The sequence below is a fragment of the Procambarus clarkii genome, chromosome 19, assembly GCF_040958095.1.
Source record: "Procambarus clarkii isolate CNS0578487 chromosome 19, FALCON_Pclarkii_2.0, whole genome shotgun sequence".
In the NCBI taxonomy this organism is placed as follows: Eukaryota; Metazoa; Arthropoda; class Malacostraca; order Decapoda; family Cambaridae; genus Procambarus; species Procambarus clarkii.
Genome location: NC_091168.1, coordinates 10,093,201 through 10,111,144, shown reverse-complemented (window position 1 = coordinate 10,111,144; position 17,944 = coordinate 10,093,201). Strand labels below are relative to the sequence as shown.

Below are 17,944 nucleotides of genomic sequence, written 5' to 3'. Positions count from 1 at the left end.
GATGACTCAATGGATGGATGAGGAGACCTGGCCCGCCCGAACCCCCGAAGAGAGGAGGGACCACTCAATGCCACTGAAGGCTACAAAAACGACTCAAAAAAGTTCACAAATTGTGAGACGAGGTTCGGGCAGAAAGAGCCAGCCACCCCCTTCCCCTTGGCATATCAATGGGTCAACCCGCGAGAAAGCCAATGGAAACCCCGAGAAGCCGACCTCCGGACAGAGGGAACACCGCGCCGACCAGACAAAGATTGCCTCAGCGAGCCCACAGACTTAGAAACTGGCATCAGAGGCCTACCCTGACCAACGAGGCCCAAGCCCTGGCAAGACCTTTCGATGAGGGCCAGAAATGACCGCCCCGAAGAACCAACAAGTCCAAAATATGTCATTTGTCACCCAAGTGACAGATATGTCACTTGGGTATCACATGTGTCACTTGGGCAAGCTTCACAGGTGTCACCTGGGTGAGTAACACAGATGCAGGCGATGAGTCACAATAACGTGGCTGAAGTATGTTGACCAGACCACACACTAGAAATTGAAAGGACGACGACGTTTCGGTCCGTCCTGGACCATTCTCAAGTCGATTGTGATGAGGACAGGTAGGGACAGGCATTAAATAGGCAAGAGAGAGCTGAGGAGGAAAGTCAGGTGTAGGGGATAGTAGTAATGAGAACTGCAGCAGGCCTATTGGCCCATACGAGGCAGCTCCTATTATAACCACCGAAGGAGATAGTAATAGGAATAAGAAGAGGATAGCAAGGGAGCGTAGAAGACAATGAACAGAAAAAGGGAGAAGAGAGAAAGAAAGGGAAAGAGAAAGAAAGAAATGGACCTTTAACCGCAAACTAAGACAGCTCTCTAGTCTTTGCCCTCGTGACTTTGATCTCATTAAACGTTTCCGTGTCATCTGCCCTTCTCTTCCTTATTTCTATGGTCTTCCTAAGACTCATAAACCTGGTGTTCCTCTTCGTCCTATCATTTCTTCACGGGGCTCTGTCAGCTATCCTCTTGCCTCCTGGCTCGCTAAAACCCTGACACCTTACCTTGGCACTTTTTCCCCTGCCCACCTTCGTCACTCTCAGGACTTCATAGAAAGACTGCGCCTGCAACCCTCTTGTAAAATGCTTAGTCTTGATGTCGACTCTCTGTTCACTAATGTTCCGCTCGATGACGTTCTCTCTTTCCTCAGACAGAAGGCATCAGAGGGTCTCCTTCCTCTCCCACTTCCCACTGACGTTTTCCTCGATCTCATTAGACTCTGTGTTGAATCTAACTCTTTCTCTTTCAACGGTAAATATTACACTCAAACTTTCGGTGTCGCTATGGGTTCCCCTCTCTCCCCTGTTCTTGCTAATTTCTACATGGAATACTTCGAAACTGTTCTTCTTCCTTCTATTGATACTCGTCCCTCTCTCTGGCTTCGCTATGTTGATGACATTTTTGCTTTATGGCCTCATGACCTTAATCTTTTCCAGCCTTTCCTCGCCTCTCTTAACAATCTGGCTCCTTCTATCCATTTCAAAGTGGAGTGGGAATCTAATTCCCTCCTTCCTTTTCTTGATGTTCATGTTCACAGCTCTGTGTCTGGGTTCTCTTTCTCTGTCTACCGTAAACCCATGCATAGTGGCATGTACATTCACTTCTTTTCCTACCATCCTCTTTCTGTTAAGAAAAGTGTCCTCGTCTCTCTCTTCCTCCGCGCTCTACGCATCAGCGACCCTCAGTTTCTTGATTCTGAAATTGCCTTTATCTACAAATCATTCTCTCGCCTTGGTTATCCTTTGCATTTCATCAACTGTGCCCACTCTCAAGCTAAACGAAATTTCTTTCATCCTAAACCTGCTTCCAACACTAGTAGCACTGTACTATGCCTTCCCTTCATATCTGAACTCAAAACTTTTACCAATACCTTTCGTCCTCTTGACATTAAACTCGCCTTTCGACAAACTAACACACTTCGTAGCAATCTAGTTCACACTGCTCCTCCTACTTCTAATGCTGCTGGTGTCTACTCTATTTCCTGTTCATCTTGTCCTCTCCAATACTTCGGCGAAACTGGCCGTACACTGAATGACAGACTTAAAGAACACAAGAGAAGTGTTATGTCTGCAGACACTAACAATGCTCTCTTCTGCCATGTGAGGGATTCTAATCATCCCATTGATTGGTCTTCCTCCAAAATAATCTTTCCTGCCTCTACTCTACACAGACGCCATCTTGTAGAATCGGCTCTTATTAACAATGTACCCAACATGAACTTGAGTCCTGGCTTTGTTGCTGTGGACTCTTCCCTTTCACAGTATATACTCAAATGCTCTAATCTTTCTAACAAACGTGACTTAACATAAGCTTTCCCCCTTCCATTTCTTTCTTTCTCTTTCCCTTTCTTTCTCTCTTCTCCCTTTTTCTGTTCATTGTCTTCTACGCTCCCTTGCTATCCTCTTCTTATTCCTATTACTATCTCCTTCGGTGGTTATAATAGGAGCTGCCTCGTATGGGCCAATAGGCCTGCTGCAGTTCTCATTACTACTATCCCCTACACCTGACTTTCCTCCTCAGCTCTCTCTTGCCTATTTAATGCCTGTCCCTACCTGTCCTCATCACAATCGACTTGAGAATGGTCCAGGACGGACCGAAACGTCGTCGTCCTTTCAATTTCTAGTGTGTGGTCTGGTCAAGAGTAACACAGATGTTACTTGGGTGAGTAACACAGGTGTCACTTGGGTGAGTAACACAGGTGTCACTTGGGTGAGTAACACAGGTGTCACTTGGGTGAGCAACACAGGTGTCACTTGGGTGAGTAACACAGGTGTCACTTGGGTGAGTAACACAGGTGTCACTTGGGTGAGTAACACAGGTGTCACTTGGGTGAGTAACACAGGTGTCACTTGGGTGAGTAACACAGGTGTCACTTGGGCGAGCTTCACAGGTGTCACCTGGGTGAGTAACACAGGTGTTACTTGGGTGAGTAACACAGGTGTCACTTGGGTGAGTAACACAGGTGTCACTTGGGTGAGCAACACAGGTGTCACTTGGGTGAGTAACACAGGTGTCACTTGGGTGAGTAACACAGGTGTTACTTGGGTGAGTAACACAGGTGTCACTTGGGTGAGTAACACAGGTGTTACTTGGGTGAGTAACACAGGTGTCACTTGGGTGAGCAACACAGGTGTCACTTGGGTGAGTAACACAGGTGTTACTTGGGTAACAGGTGTCACTTGGGTGAGTAACACAGGTGTCACTTGGGTGAGTAACACAGGTGTCACTTGGGTGAGTAACACAGGTGTCACTTGGGTGAGCAACACAGGTGTCACTTGGGTGAGTAACACAGGTGTCACTTGGGTGAGTAACACAGGTGTCACTTGGGTGAGTAACACAGGTGTCACTTGGGTGAGTAACACAGGTGTCACTTGGGTGAGCAACACAGGTGTCACTTGGGTGAGTAACACAGGTGTTACTTGGGTAACAGGTGTCACTTGGGTGAGTAACACAGGTGTCACTTGGGTGAGCAACACAGGTGTCACTTGGGTGAGCAACACAGGTGTCACTTGGGTGAGTAACACAGGTGTCACTTGGGTGAGTAACACAGGTGTCACTTGGGTGAGTAACACAGGTGTTACTTGGGTAACAGGTGTCACTTGGGTGAGTAACACAGGTGTTACTTGGGTGAGTAACACAGGTGTCACTTGGGTGAGTAACTTGGTGTCACTTGGGTGAGCTGATACAAATATCAGTCACTTGGGCCAGCTAACATGGGTGTCAGCCACTTGGGCCAGCTAACATGGGTGTCAGTCACTTGGGCCAGTTAACATGGGTGTCAGCCACTTGGGCCAGCTAACATGGGTGTCAGCCACTTGGGCCAGCTAACATGGGTGTCAGCCACTTGGGCCAGCTAACATGGGTGTCAGCCACTTGGGCCAGCTAACATGAGTGTCAGCCACTTGGGCCAGCTAACATGAGTGTCGGCCACTTGGGCCAGCTAACATGGGTGTCAGCCACTTGGGCCAGCTAACATGGGTGTCAGCCACTTGGGCCAGCTAACATGGGTGTCAGCCACTTGGGCCAGCTAACATGAGTGTCAGTCACTTGGGCCAGTTAACATGGGTGTCAGCCACTTGGGCCAGCTAACATGGGTGTCAGCCACTTGGGCCAGCTAACATGGGGTGTCAGTCACTTGGGCGAGCTAACATGAGTGTCGGCCACTTGGGCCAGCTAACATGAGTGTCGGCCACTTGGGCCAGCTAACATGAGTGTCGGCCACTTGGGCCAGCTAACATGGGTGTCAGCCACTTGGGCCAGCTAACATGGGGTGTCAGTCACTTGGGCCAGCTAACATGAGTGTCGGCCACTTGGGCCAGCTAACATGAGTGTCAGCCACTTGGGCCAGCTAACATGAGTGTCAGTCACTTGGGCCAGCTAACATGGGGTGTCAGTCACTTGGGCCAGCTAACATGAGTGTCGGCCACTTGGGCCAGCTAACATGAGTGTCAGCCACTTGGGCCAGCTAACATGAGTGTCGGCCACTTGGGCCAGCTAACATGAGTGTCAGACACTTGGGCCAGCTAACATGGGTGTCAGTCACTTGGGCCAGTTAACATGGGTGTCAGCCACTTGGGCCAGCTAACATGGGTGTCAGTCACTTGGGCCAGCTAACATGAGTGTCGGCCACTTAATAATAATAATAATTTTTATTTAGGTAAAGGTACATACATAAAGAGATTTTACAAAGTTTGTTGGCTTTATAGATAGAGCTAGTACATACAATGCCTAAAGCCACTATTACGCAAAGCGTTTCGGGCAGGAAAAACATTAATGACTAAAGCTTAAAACTAATGGGTAAAAAGAATAAGATGTGTTGAGTACAAATAAAAATAGAGGTAAAAGAGGGGGGAACATTGTTGAAAAAGCAGCACAAATACAATTACAAATTATTTCAGAAAATTACATTCAAACAGCGTTGATTTGAAAAACAAAAAAAACAAAAAACATACATGGGTTGACAACAGAGGGGTAAGGTGAGTTACAGGGAATTTATTAGGTATAGCTTCGTTTTTAACTTAAACTGGTTGAGAGAGGTACAGTCTTTAACATGGTTGGGAAGGTCATTCCACATTCTGGGCCCCTTGATTTGTAGAGCATTTCTGGTTTGATTAAGTCGTACTCTAGGAATATCAAAACTGTATTTATTTCTGGTGTGGTGCTCATGGGTTCTGTTACAACCTTCTATGAAGCTTTTGAGATCAGGATTGGCATTACAGTTCAGCGTTTTATATATAATAATAATAATAATAATTTTTATTTAGGCAAAGGTACATACATAAAGAGATTTTACAAAGTTTGTTGGCTTTATAGATAAGAGCTAGTACATACAATGCCTAAAGCCACTATTACGCAAAGCGTTTCGGGCAGGAAAAAACACTACTGACTAAAGCTTAAAACTAATGGGTAAAAAGAAAAAAATGCGTTGAGTACAAATAAAAATAGAGGTAAAAGAGGGGGGAACATTGTTGAAAAAACAGCACAAATACAATTACAAATTATTACAGAAAATTACATTAAAACAGCGTTGATTTGTAAAAAAAAAAAAAAAAAAAAAAAAAAAAAACATACATGGGTTGACAATAGGTTAGGTAGGTTACAGGGAATTTATTAGGTATAGCTTCGTTTTTAACTTAAACTGGTTGAGAGAGGTACTGTCTTTAACATGGTTGGGAAGGTCATTCCACATCCTGGGCCCCTTGATTTGTAGAGCATTTCTGGTTTGATTAAGTCGTACTCTAGGAATATCAAAACTGTATTTATTTCTGGTGTGGTGCTCATGGGTTCTGTTATAACCTTCTATGAAGCTTTTGAGATCAGGATTGGCATTACAATTTAGCGTTTTGTATATGTATAGTACACATGAGAGAATGTGCAGTGACTTAATGTCTAACATATTCAGGGATTTGAATAGGGGTACCGAGTGATGTCTGGGGCCAGAATTGGATATTGTCCTAATAGCAGCTTTGTGTTGAGTAATTAGAGGACGTAAGTGATTTTGGGTAGTAGAGCCCCAAGCACAAATACCATAGTTGAGATATGGATAGATAAGGGAGTAATAGAGAGTCACCAGGGCAGGGCGTGGTACATAATATCTGATCTTAGAAAGAATGCCCACAGTTTTTGAAACTTTTTTTGATATGTTTAGAATGTGTCCCTGGAAATTCAGCTTGTGGTCAATGAGAATGCCAAGGAATTTGCCATCTAATTTGTTACAAATTTGGGTATTGTTTATTTTGAGATTTATTTGATTAGAGGATTTATTGCCAAACAGAATATAGAAAGTTTTGTCAATGTTAAGGGTGAGTTTGTTGGCAGTTAGCCACAGATGGACTTTATTTAGCTCAGTATTTACTGTGGCATTTAGAGCAAGGGGATCAGGACTGGAGTAAATGAAGGTTGTGTCGTCAGCAAATAGGATTGGTTTGAGGTGTTGGGAGGCATTTGGAAGGTCATTAATGTAGATGAGAAAGAGGAGAGGGCCAAGTATGCTGCCCTGGGGAACACCAATGTTGATGGGTAGGGTGGGCGAAATTGTATTATTCACAGAAACACATTGGAGCCTGTCAGTAAGGTAGGATTTGAGGTATTGTAGGGAGTGTCCTCTGACACCATAATGATGTAATTTAAGAAGAAGGTTTTGGTGGTTGACAGTATCGAAAGCTTTACGCAGGTCCACAAATAACCCAACAGGGAACTCATTTTTATCAAGAGCTGTATGAATCGAGTTAAGCATACTAATAAGTGCATCGTTAGTGCTTTTTTTGGGCCTGAAGCCATATTGGCAAGGGCTAAGTATATTGAGTTTGGCTAGATATGAGTAAAGCTGCTTATAGATTAGTTTTTCAAAAATTTTTGACAAGTTTGGCAGGATTGATATAGGTCTGTAGTTGTTAACATCTGAGATCACCACATTTGTGGACAGGCGTTACTCTCGCTTTATTTAGAATATCTGGAAAGGTTTGGAGTTCAAGTGACTTGTTGAAGAGCAAAGCAATAGCAGGGGCTAAAGTTCTGGAGGCTATTTGGTAAATTTAAGTTGGTATCTCCTCAAGGGCACTAGACTTGGTTTTAAGGGAAAGGATTATCTCATTGACGTCAATGGAATTAATAGGCTTTAGGTACAGAGACTGGGGATAGTTCCCTGTAAGATAGTCCTTAATGTCAGTACTGGAAGATGGAATATCATTAGCAAGGGATGAACCAATGGAAGAGAAGAACCTATTGAACTCAGTAGCAGAATCAGAGGCTGAAAGCTGACCATCGTTATTAGACAGGAGAGTCGGTTTGTTATTTAAAGACTTTTTTGATCCCAATATTTGTGAAATTGTTCTCCATGTTTGTTTAATGTTGCTCTTTATTTGGGTAAATTTATCTTCGTAGTATTTAGTTTTGGCTCGTCTAATTATCTTAGATAGCAATAATGAGTAATTCTTTGAGAATTCTTTGGAGACAATCCCTAACCTATACTTTTTCTCAAGGTCATGTTTTTTATTAATAGATTTAAGTATTCCCTTTGTAAGCCAGGGATTGTTAAGCCTTTTGGTTGTGACTTGTTTTGTAAGCATAGGACAGTGGGTATTATAAAGGCTAAGAGTTATTTGAAGAAAAGATTGAACTGCTAGGTTGATGTCCTCTATGTTACCTAACTCGGACTCCCAGTTGACATTATCAGTAGCAGTTATAAAATTGTCTATAGCAGTTTCATTGTGTAGTCTAAAACGTATCTCTCTTGACTCAAGAGGTGGTTTGCTAATGTTAGTTAAGAGAAATGTGGGGTAATGGTCTGTAGTGCAATCGGTGATTATACCTGAAGTAAGCGGAGAGGTTATATTTGTCCAGATGTGATCAAGAGTCGTGGCAGTGCTATCAGTGATTCTAGTAGGTCTAGTGATTAAGGGTATGAGGAAGCAGGAATTCATACAGTTGAGGAAGCTAACAGCAGTAGGGTGTTCTGGCTCGCAGAGGTCAATATTAAAGTCCCCTGCGATAATTAGGTGGTTTTTGTTCAGTCTGTTATCAAGTATTAGATTTCTAAGGTTTGAGTTGAATTCGGACACATCAGTGTTAGGAATTCTATAAACTGCACCCACAGACAGGATAGACTCGGCACCCTTGACTCTGAAGCTGGCGAAGATATACTCCCCATAGCAGTCTCTAGTTCTAATTTCTTTTAAGCATGTTAGTTCTTGGTGGTAGTAAAGAGCAGTGCCACCACCTCTCTGAAGTTGACGACAGTTGTGGATTGCTGAGTAGTTAGGCATGTTAAAGAGTTGAGTAGTATCATCTTTCAACCATGTTTCAGTAAGTATAATAAAAGAGAAATTGTTGTCAATAGCTTCAATCAAGGCACTAACATCATCGAAGTGTTTGCCTAGGGATCTAACGTTCAAATTGATTACAGAGATATTGTGACTATGAGTTAATACATTGTTTACATCATGTGCTGCAAAATATCTGCAATTTAGATCATTAAAGTGATTATTGTCATAGATAGTGGATAAGAGGTTAAGTTCTGGGTCTATACTTGACTGCATAAAAAAAGCTGATTGCCGGAAAAACAAGAAAAACAAAAAGAAATAAATGTACACAATACTGTAGCAAACAAACACAAAAGGGGCTTACAGGGGTACAATGGAGTAAGGGAGTATGGCTAGGCTAGGAAACCTAGGTAATGAATGAGATTAAAGAAAAAAACATATAAACATGGACTATACAAAACACAAGATATAGATATACAAAACAAAAATATAAACAAGACTAAGCAATACCAAAAAAGTTGAGCAAAAATGAAAAATGAGGTAGATTGCTTACAGGTACTCTCAGGTACACTGTAAGTAACAATAGACAGAAAATATATATCAATATAGAAAAGAATGTCACAATACAATAAGATAAGCAATTACATGAACAGATGAAAAACAAATCTGCTGTAAAATAGGAAGTAATTATAGCAAAACACAATATAATAATATAACAATACAATAAGAGCTTACAAAGTATTGAGTCTGCTAAATTAGAGAATAATTATGGCAAGACACAACAATAAATGCAAGCAAACAAGGAATTGAAACAATTAGAGGTAGAATTAAGGTCACTAGATAGCCATGGAGGATACACAAGTTTGGTGGAGAGAACAAAAAATCAGTAGAGACTGTCAAGATGAATATATAAAAAAATTTGACAAATGATAATTGTAAAGTAAAATAATCTTAAAGATAATAAATTTTATTAAGCTTAGTTTTAACTTATAATTAGTATGAACTTAATTAAAAGAACAAAAATGAGATCAATAATTGATTTCAATAAATGACATAGATCAATACAAATAAATTTAAAATATAAATGGAATAGGGTAAGATTAGATTTAAGAGTAAAATTTTACAATGAAACTGAGGTAGATGCTTGCATAAGTGCATGGAGACTTGATGGATTATTTAGGAAATTATATGAATAGGAGAACATCAGGTAAATGGTAAGGCAGAGACAGCACCTTAGACAAAGTTAGATTAAGTTAGGTTAGGCTCAGGCACTGAAAGAGTTATTTTAAGTACTGGCATTGGTCGGGTTCAGGTTTTCAGTTATACCACAATCACTTAAGAAGGCCAGGAGTTGTTGGTCACATTTTATTTCATATCTTTTTCCTGTAGCTTCTTTCTTCGCAAAAATCGTACCATTCCTTGTGTAGCACTGCTTGATAAGACCAGGGTTTTGTTTGCGAACTTGGCGCAGCCTGTAGAGGAGGGATCCACGCTGCTTAGTAAGACACTCATTTATATAGAGGTTGGTTTTTTGCTTAGCAGCTGTTTGCATGAGGTCAAACTTCGCAGAGGGATTTGCAAGTTTGATGAGCATTCTCCTACAGTTACGGGGATTGTTTTTATCTATCCTAATAGCCGATTTGATTTGAACATTGACACTGATCTTTGAATTAATTAGGGTGTTGGCTATGTTACAGCAATCCTCACCTTGTTGTTCAACAGGTAGATCAGTAGAGCTAATTATCAGGGAGTCATGAAGTTGTTGTTGCTCTTGGTCATCTTTGGAAGCCGCCTGGTGAGTCTGAAGGAGATTGATCTGTTTTTCCAGCTTTTTAAGGAGGTCACTTTGAGCTGTGAGGGTTTCTTCAGCCTGAATCTTACGTATTTGATCCATTGCATCATTTGCAACAGTTTGTAAGTTGAGAATTTCTTGGTTGTTGTTCATCGACGATTTAAGGAGGCAGTCTATGGTATGTTGTTGTCGGGTGACTGTGTCTTGGAGGGCCAAAATAGCTTCTGATTGCATTTTCACAAGGTTGTGCAGTTTCTGGAGCCATGGATTACTTCGGAGAGGTTTGAAGTTTAAACAGGGAGCCATAGATTGAGTGAATTCTAAAGCTAGAGATCCGAGGTGAGTTGAAGGGGGCGAGTGAGGAGGGGGAGCAGATGCTGTGTTTACAAACATCGGCGAGGGTTGCGGCACATATACATATATATAATACATATTATATGTATAATACACATGAGAGAATGTGCAGTGACTTAATACTTGGGCCAGCTAACATGGGTGTCAGTCACTTGGGCCAGCTAACATGGGGTGTTGGTCACTTGGGCCGGCTAACATGGGGTGTTGGTCACTTGGGCCAGCTAACATGGGGTGTTGGTCACTTGGGCCAGCAAACATGGGGTGTTGGTCACTTGGGCCAGCTAACATGGGGTGTTGGTCACTTGGGCCAGCTAACATGGGGTGTTGGTCACTTGGGCCAGCTAACATGGGGTGTTGGTCACTTGGGCCAGCAAACATGGGGTGTTGGTCACTTGGGCCAGCTAACATGGGGTGTTGGTCACTTGGGCCAGCTAACATGGGGTGTTGGTCACTTGGGCCAGCAAACATGGGGTGTTGGTCACTTGGGCCAGCTAACATGGGGTGTTGGTCACTTGGGCCAGCTAACATGGGGTGTTGGTCACTTGGGCCAGCTAACATGGGGTGTTGGTCACTTGGGCCAGCAAACATGGGGTGTTGGTCACTTGGGCCAGCTAACACGGGGTGTTGGTCACTTGGGCCAGCTAACATGGGGTGTTGGTCACTTGGGCCAGCAAACATGGGGTGTTGGTCACTTGGGCCAGCAAACATGGGGGTGTTGGTCACTTGGGCCAGCAAACATGGGGTGTTGGTCACTTGGGCCAGCAAACATGGGGTGTTGGTCACTTGGGCCAGCAAACATGGGGGTGTTGGTCACTTGGGCCAGCTAACATGGGGTGTTGGTCACTTGGGCCAGCAAACATGGGGTGTTGGTCACTTGGGCCAGCTAACACGGGGTGTTGGTCACTTGGGCCAGCAAACATGGGGTGTTGGTCACTTGGGCCAGCTAGTACGAGTGTCAACCACTGGGCCAGCTAGCACGAGTGTCAACCACTGGGCCAGCTAGCACAAGTGTCAACCACTGGGCCAGCTAGCAAGAGTGTCAGGTATTTAGGCCTGTTAACACAAGTGTCTGTCACTTGAGCCAACTAACAAGGGAGTGTCAACCACTGGGCCAGCTAGCACGAGTGTCAGGTATTTAGGCCTGTTAACACAAGTGTCTGTCACTTGAGCCAACTAACAAGAGTGTCAACCACTGGGCCAGCTAGCACGAGTGTCAGGTATTTAGGCCTGTTAACACAAGTGTCTGTCACTTGAGCCAACTAACAAGAGTGTCAACCACTGGGCCAGCTAGCACAAGTGTCAACCACTGGGCCAGCTAGCACAAGTGTCCAAGTGTCAACCACTGGGCCAGCTAGCAAGAGTGTCAGGTATTTAGGCCTGTTAACACAAGTGTCTGTCACTTGAGCCAACTAACAAGGGAGTGTCAACCACTGGGCCAGCTAGCAAGAGTGTCAGGTATTTAGGCCTGTTAACACAAGTGTCTGTCACTTGAGCCAACTAACAAGAGTGTCAACCACTGGGCCAGCTAGCACAAGTGTCAACCACTGGGCCAGCTAGCAAGAGTGTCAGGTATTTAGGCCTGTTAACATAAGTGTCTGTCACTTGAGCCAACTAACAAGGGAGTGTCAACCACTGGGCCAGCTAGCAAGAGTGTCAGGTATTTAGGCCTGTTAACACAAGTGTCTGTCACTTGAGCCAACTCACAAGGGAGTGTCAACCACTGGGCCAGCTAGCACAAGTGTCAACCACTGGGCCAGCTAGCAAGAGTGTCAGGTATTTAGGCCTGTTCACACAAGTGTCTGTCACTTGAGCCAACTAACAAGGGAGTGTCAACCACTGGGCCAGCTAGCACGAGTGTCAGGTATTTAGGCCTGTTAACACAAGTGTCTGTCACTTGAGCCAACTAACAAGAGTGTCAACCACTGGGCCAGCTAGCACAAGTGTCAACCACTGGGCCAGCTAGCACAAGTGTCCAAGTGTCAACCACTGGGCCAGCTAGCACGAGTGTCAACCACTGGGCCAGCTAGCACAAGTGTCAACCACTGGGCCAGCTAGCAAGAGTGTCAGGTATTTAGGCCTGTTAACACAAGTGTCTCTCACTTGAGCCAACTAACAAGAGTGTCAACCACTGGGCCAGCTAGCACAAGTGTCAACCACTGGGCCAGCTAGCAAGAGTGTCAGGTATTTAGGCCTGTTAACACAAGTGTCTGTCACTTGAGCCAACTAACAAGGGAGTGTCAACCACTGGGCCAGCTAGCACAAGTGTCAACCACTGGGCCAGCTAGCAAGAGTGTCAGGTATTTAGGCCTGTTAACACAAGTGTCTGTCACTTGAGCCAACTAACAAGGGAGTGTCAACCACTGGGCCAGCTAGCAAGAGTGTCAGGTATTTAGGCCTGTTAACACAAGTGTCTGTCACTTGAGCCAACTAACAAGGGAGTGTCAACCACTGGGCCAGCTAGCAAGAGTGTCAGGTATTTAGGCCTGTTAACACAAGTGTCTGTCACTTGAGCCAACTAACAAGGGAGTGTCAACCACTGCGCCAGCTAGCAAGAGTGTCAGGTATTTAGGCCTGTTAACACAAGTGTCTGTCACTTGAGCCAACTAACAAGGGAGTGTCAACCACTGGGCCAGCTAACTTGAGTGCCACATGTAAAAACTACCTGCAAAATTTCTTCACAGCTTTTGTTATTCTGTAATGTATATTGGAAGATAGGACTTTGTAATTTGTTTTGATAATTATTTTGTAATTTTGTATAATTACAGACGATTCCGGAAGTTTTGAAGTCGGCTACTGCTTGGGATAGTCATGTATCGTTACCATGGATTAATTGGAATATGGGAGGAGTGAAGAGGGAACGCGTTGCCACCTTGACTCGACATCACCCACTTGGCCGTGCTCTGCTGCTGCTCTTCTTTCCTGGGACCATCACTCTCTATTATGGAGATGAGCTCGGCGGCCTCTCCCAAACCTCACAGGTATGTGACGCTTTACTGTAATGGATTTTTATAATTAATTTATCAGCTAAAAATTTTCTTGCAGAGGAAGACAAGGTATGAATAACAAAAAGATTTTTAACCCTTATGCTGCTATGGGCCTAATGACCTTCAACTCTGCCAGGCACAAAAAAAAAAAAATAATAATAAATTTGCCTTATAAAAGTGTTTATTTGTGTTCCCTGACCACGGGAAAAAAAAAATTGTAGGTGATATATTTTGGCTGCAATAGGGCGAGAAAGTCTGGCAAAATTGAGGAATTGACATGGTAATCGACGGAGGTGGTCAGCTCCGGATATTATTACCTAATTATATCAATGTCTCTGATTGATTTTTCTTATTTTTTTGCACTAATATTATTCAGTAGTGTGTAGTGTGATATACAGTGGAACCTCGAGTGACGAGCAGCTCCATCTACAAGCATTTTGAGTAACGAGCGAGCCACTCCCCGAAAATTTGTCCTGATCAACAAGCTTTCACTCGATTAACGAGAAAACCACATGGTGCTTCCTAGCGTTCTCGCTTGTTCTCGCAAATTCTCGGACACCTCCGACAACAGTGTTGTTGTTGTATTGCGCAGGATAAGCATCCCTCTGCATATATTTGTGCTTTTCTTTGTTTTTTGTGTGGTTTTGTGACTACAATTTGTAACCCACGATGTCGTCAAAGAAGCTGCTTGCTGAAGATAGTGTTGTCAAGAGGAAGAAAGACACAATTACTGTAGATTTAAAGAAGGAAATCATAGCAATGCCGCCTCTTTCAGTGAGATCAGGGAGGTGTTGGGAATGTTTGAAAAGGTGACCGCATTCTTGAAAAAGCATCACCCTGATAAAACATTGACAACCCGGTGTGTGAACATGTTTACTGACAATTTGCTGTCTCATTTTAAGGACATCCTAAAACGATGACAAAAGCAGATGTCAATAGATACGTTCTTTGGAATAGAGAAAAGAGGAGCAAGTGATGGTGAACCACAACCCGGTCCCAGTGGGGTGAAATTCCCAAGAAGAGAGAGCCCGCCTGACTCAGAGGTGGATTCTCCTTCCACACCGTAACCCCTCTCCTCCTTCCCACCTCCCCATCGTCTCCCTCAAGCCAGCAACGACTCTTCATAAGGTTAAGTACAATTGGAAACAGTAAAACAAAACATTTATTATAATTACATTTACAGTATTATATTTCCATTATAAAATATCATATTGATGTTTTTTTGGGGAGGGGGGTGGAATGGATTAATTTTATTTCCTTTATTTTAAATGGGGAAATTCGTTTTGAAAGACGAGCTTCTCACATGATGAGCTCGGTGCCGGAACAATTTAAATTCGTTAACCGCGGCTCCATTGTATTTATATAATAAAATGTGTGAATCAGTGCTATACTCAAAAGTATGATGTGCATATTAGTGATTCAATTATTATGTTCATAAAACAATAAACAAATAGTTTTGCTGTTATTATACTATACACAGGTTATATATAGGTATCTGCATATTTTGTTTACCATAATGAACCACTAAGTTGGTATGGTGAGTCCAAAGAACAACGAGTGGCCTCCACCCACCAGCCAGCAGACACCACCTCCCTCCCTCCTTCACCAACACCTCCCTCACCAAAATGGCTCCACCCAACATACTTCTTTTGCTGTTATTACACTATACTGTAGAAATTTGCTAATCCGGACTATATGGGAAAGACCCCCTTACCGGATGAGCAGGTTTTCCGGATTAACTGACTTTTCACCGGGGAAGAACAAAAGTGAACATTGACAAAAAAGTTTGTACCACAAACAACATAATTTGAATTTCCACACTAATTAGTGTGTGGGGCTAGGTGGGTGGTTATCTGCCTGGCTGGTAGATGGGCAGGGCAAGTGGGTGGGTGGGCAGGGCAAGTGGGCGGGCAGGCAGGTGGGTGGGTGGGCAGGGCAAGTGGGTGGGCAGGGCAAGTGGGTGGGCAGGCAGGTGGGTTGGTGGGCAGGGCAAGTGGGTGGGCAGGCAGGTGGGTGGGTGGGCAGGGCAAGTGGGCGGGCAGGCAGGTGGGTGGGTGGGCAGGGCAAGTGGGCGGGCAGGCAGGTGGGTTGGTGGGCAGGGCAAGTGGGTGGGCAGGCAGGTGGGTGGGTGGGCAGGCAGGCAGGTGGGTGGGTGGGCAGGGCAAGTGGGCGGGCAGGCAGGCAGGGATAGGTTGCATCAGTCAGGTTCAGGCAGACAGGTTTTTGATGAGTGGATGACAGGCAGATGAGCTTGGTCGGTGGGAAGGCAGGGATAGGTGGGTTCAGGCAGGCAGGCAGGCAGGGATAAGTGGCTTCAGGCAGGTTCAGGCAGGCAGGCAGGCAGGTTTTGATGGGTGGATGACAGGCAGATGAGCTTGGTGGGTGGGTGAACAGGTAGGTGGGTCAGTGAGCAGGTAGGTGGGTGGGTGGGCGAGCAGTCAGGTGGGTGAACAGGTGGGTGGGTGGCCGAGCATGCGGGTGGGTGGACGAGTAGGCAGGTGGGTGGGCGAGCAGGCAGGTGGGTGGGTAAGCAGGCAGATTGGTGAACAGGTGGGTGGGTGGGCAAGCAGGCAGGTGGGTGAACAGGTGGGTAGATGGGTGAGCAGGGCAGGTGGGTGAACAGGTGGATGGGTGGGCAAGCATTTGGGTGGGTGGGCAAGACAACATTGGGGAATGCTTTACATGCTGCTATGACAGGTGTGTCCACTCACAGGATAAGTGGCGCTGCCCAATAAACTCGCCCCTTGGGTCAAAATTTAAAAAACACTGGACAGACAGATTACACGTCTCCTTCCTGTTCAAACCCCCCCCCCCCCTACCTCACACAAGCCCATCCCAACTCACCCCCCCAGGAATGTCAACATATGGGTGTTGACACGCTGTACGATGACTAACATATGTGCTTTAACCACCGTGCTGCGCCGAGTTTATCGTGAAATTCCCTCTGTGCAAATGAAATAAAGTGTTCCCAAAAAATTCATTTGTCTTCATAAAATGATAAATTCCCTTCCCTGAACATGTCTATGTAAAAATAAATACCAAATTCCACTTACTTTGGCTGTGGGGACGTGGACAAGGTGCGCTGTGATGTCATCAGGGCCTGGTCGCCTGTGTGTGACACGCTCAGACACGGTCGCGCGGGTCATTCAAGCACCGGGTGTTGCCACAAATATATTTTCAATTATTTGTTTTATATATTTCCAATGCGGTTTTATTATTTTTTTTATCGTATATGATGCATATTTGTGTCCTTTACAATATGTATGCAGTAGAACGTTCATAATGTTCCACGGAACTGTGATACATGTGTCAGTAATGTGTCCACAATAAATGTTTATTGTAGCAATATTACCTGTTAAAAATTCACTAAAATTACAATATGTACAGTTTTACACACTATTTACACAGTAACACACTGTATTACACACTCAATACTTCGGAAGTGAGTAATAATCAGCGAAGTAGCCATGGTACACAGCGCGACTTCGTTCTCAGTGCACCAGGTATAGATAAATTTTCGCTTCCTGTTTCTTCATTCTGTGTGCTTGCAAATAATGCACTCACATACACCCTTGGCTTTAGTACTTGTAGGTTGTATGTAGCCAAGTTTGTAAAGCATAAGGTAGTATTGAAAAGATTATAGGAAAAGATCAATTTGTAAGGTAGTCTTGAAAAGATTGCTTTGTATTGTCCCACACAGGAGGAGATTCAGCTTGCCTCAAAGAGTGTCCATCAGTCAGAAAGAGATTCAGCTAACAGCTTCAAAGAGTGTCCATCAGTTAGGAAGAGATTCAGGTATTCTTGAAAATATCTATGGAAAACATCACCATGGAAACCACTAACACTGTTCATCTATGCTACTTGTATCAGATACATCATTACTGAATGCAGAAAACAGTTCATCTATGTATCATCTAAATAAATTGCAGATAGCATAGGATTCCAAGGGTGACGCTCAGAGCTACAACTGGATACGCTGGCTGTATCGTCCTCATAGGTGCTGTATCACTTGCATCCGACCTTTGTGTTAGGTCCTTATTGCTCCTAGCTTCACCAATATTATGACCCTTATGTTTTTCAAACAATAAGGTTTGAATTTCACCGACAGAGCGTTATCTTTCAACACCGCGTCGAACAGGTGTTTGGGAGCCAGAGGCGCGTGCGCCACCCATGGTTGCTCATTCAGTACTAACCCAGCCAGCAGCCCTAGGGCATTCTGGGAATTTTTTCGAAGATGGCTGCCTCTCACTGGAGGTCCTACGAGTCCATTTTGTACACAACCAACCTCGTACACAGAATTGGTACCGAAAAATCAAAAAGAGTTTTCTCGGTTGGCGCAGTTTCCCGCCGACCGAGAATACTCGGTTGGCGCAGTTAAGTGGTTAAGCTCTGTTAAAACTCATTTTATTTTCTTGTAACTATTTAAATAAATAAATACCCAACCAAATACTGTACTGTTCAAATATTATAGTGTGTTATTTAATAGTCTAACATAACAGTCTCCGTGGTGT

At 44.1% G+C, this 17,944-nt stretch overlaps 1 protein-coding gene across 5 annotated transcripts in view; it reads left to right on the top strand.

The window, feature by feature from the left end:
* Positions 1-17,944, top strand: part of LOC123757626 (maltase A2) — a 443,152-nt gene that overhangs the window by 247,179 nt on the left and 178,029 nt on the right. For all 5 annotated transcript variants that reach the window (XM_069326926.1, XM_069326925.1, XM_045741456.2 and 2 more), the window contains one exon: positions 13,215-13,427. In XM_069326926.1, coding sequence (XP_069183027.1) covers positions 13,215-13,427 — 213 coding nt within the window. The remainder of the gene's footprint in view (positions 1-13,214; positions 13,428-17,944) is intronic.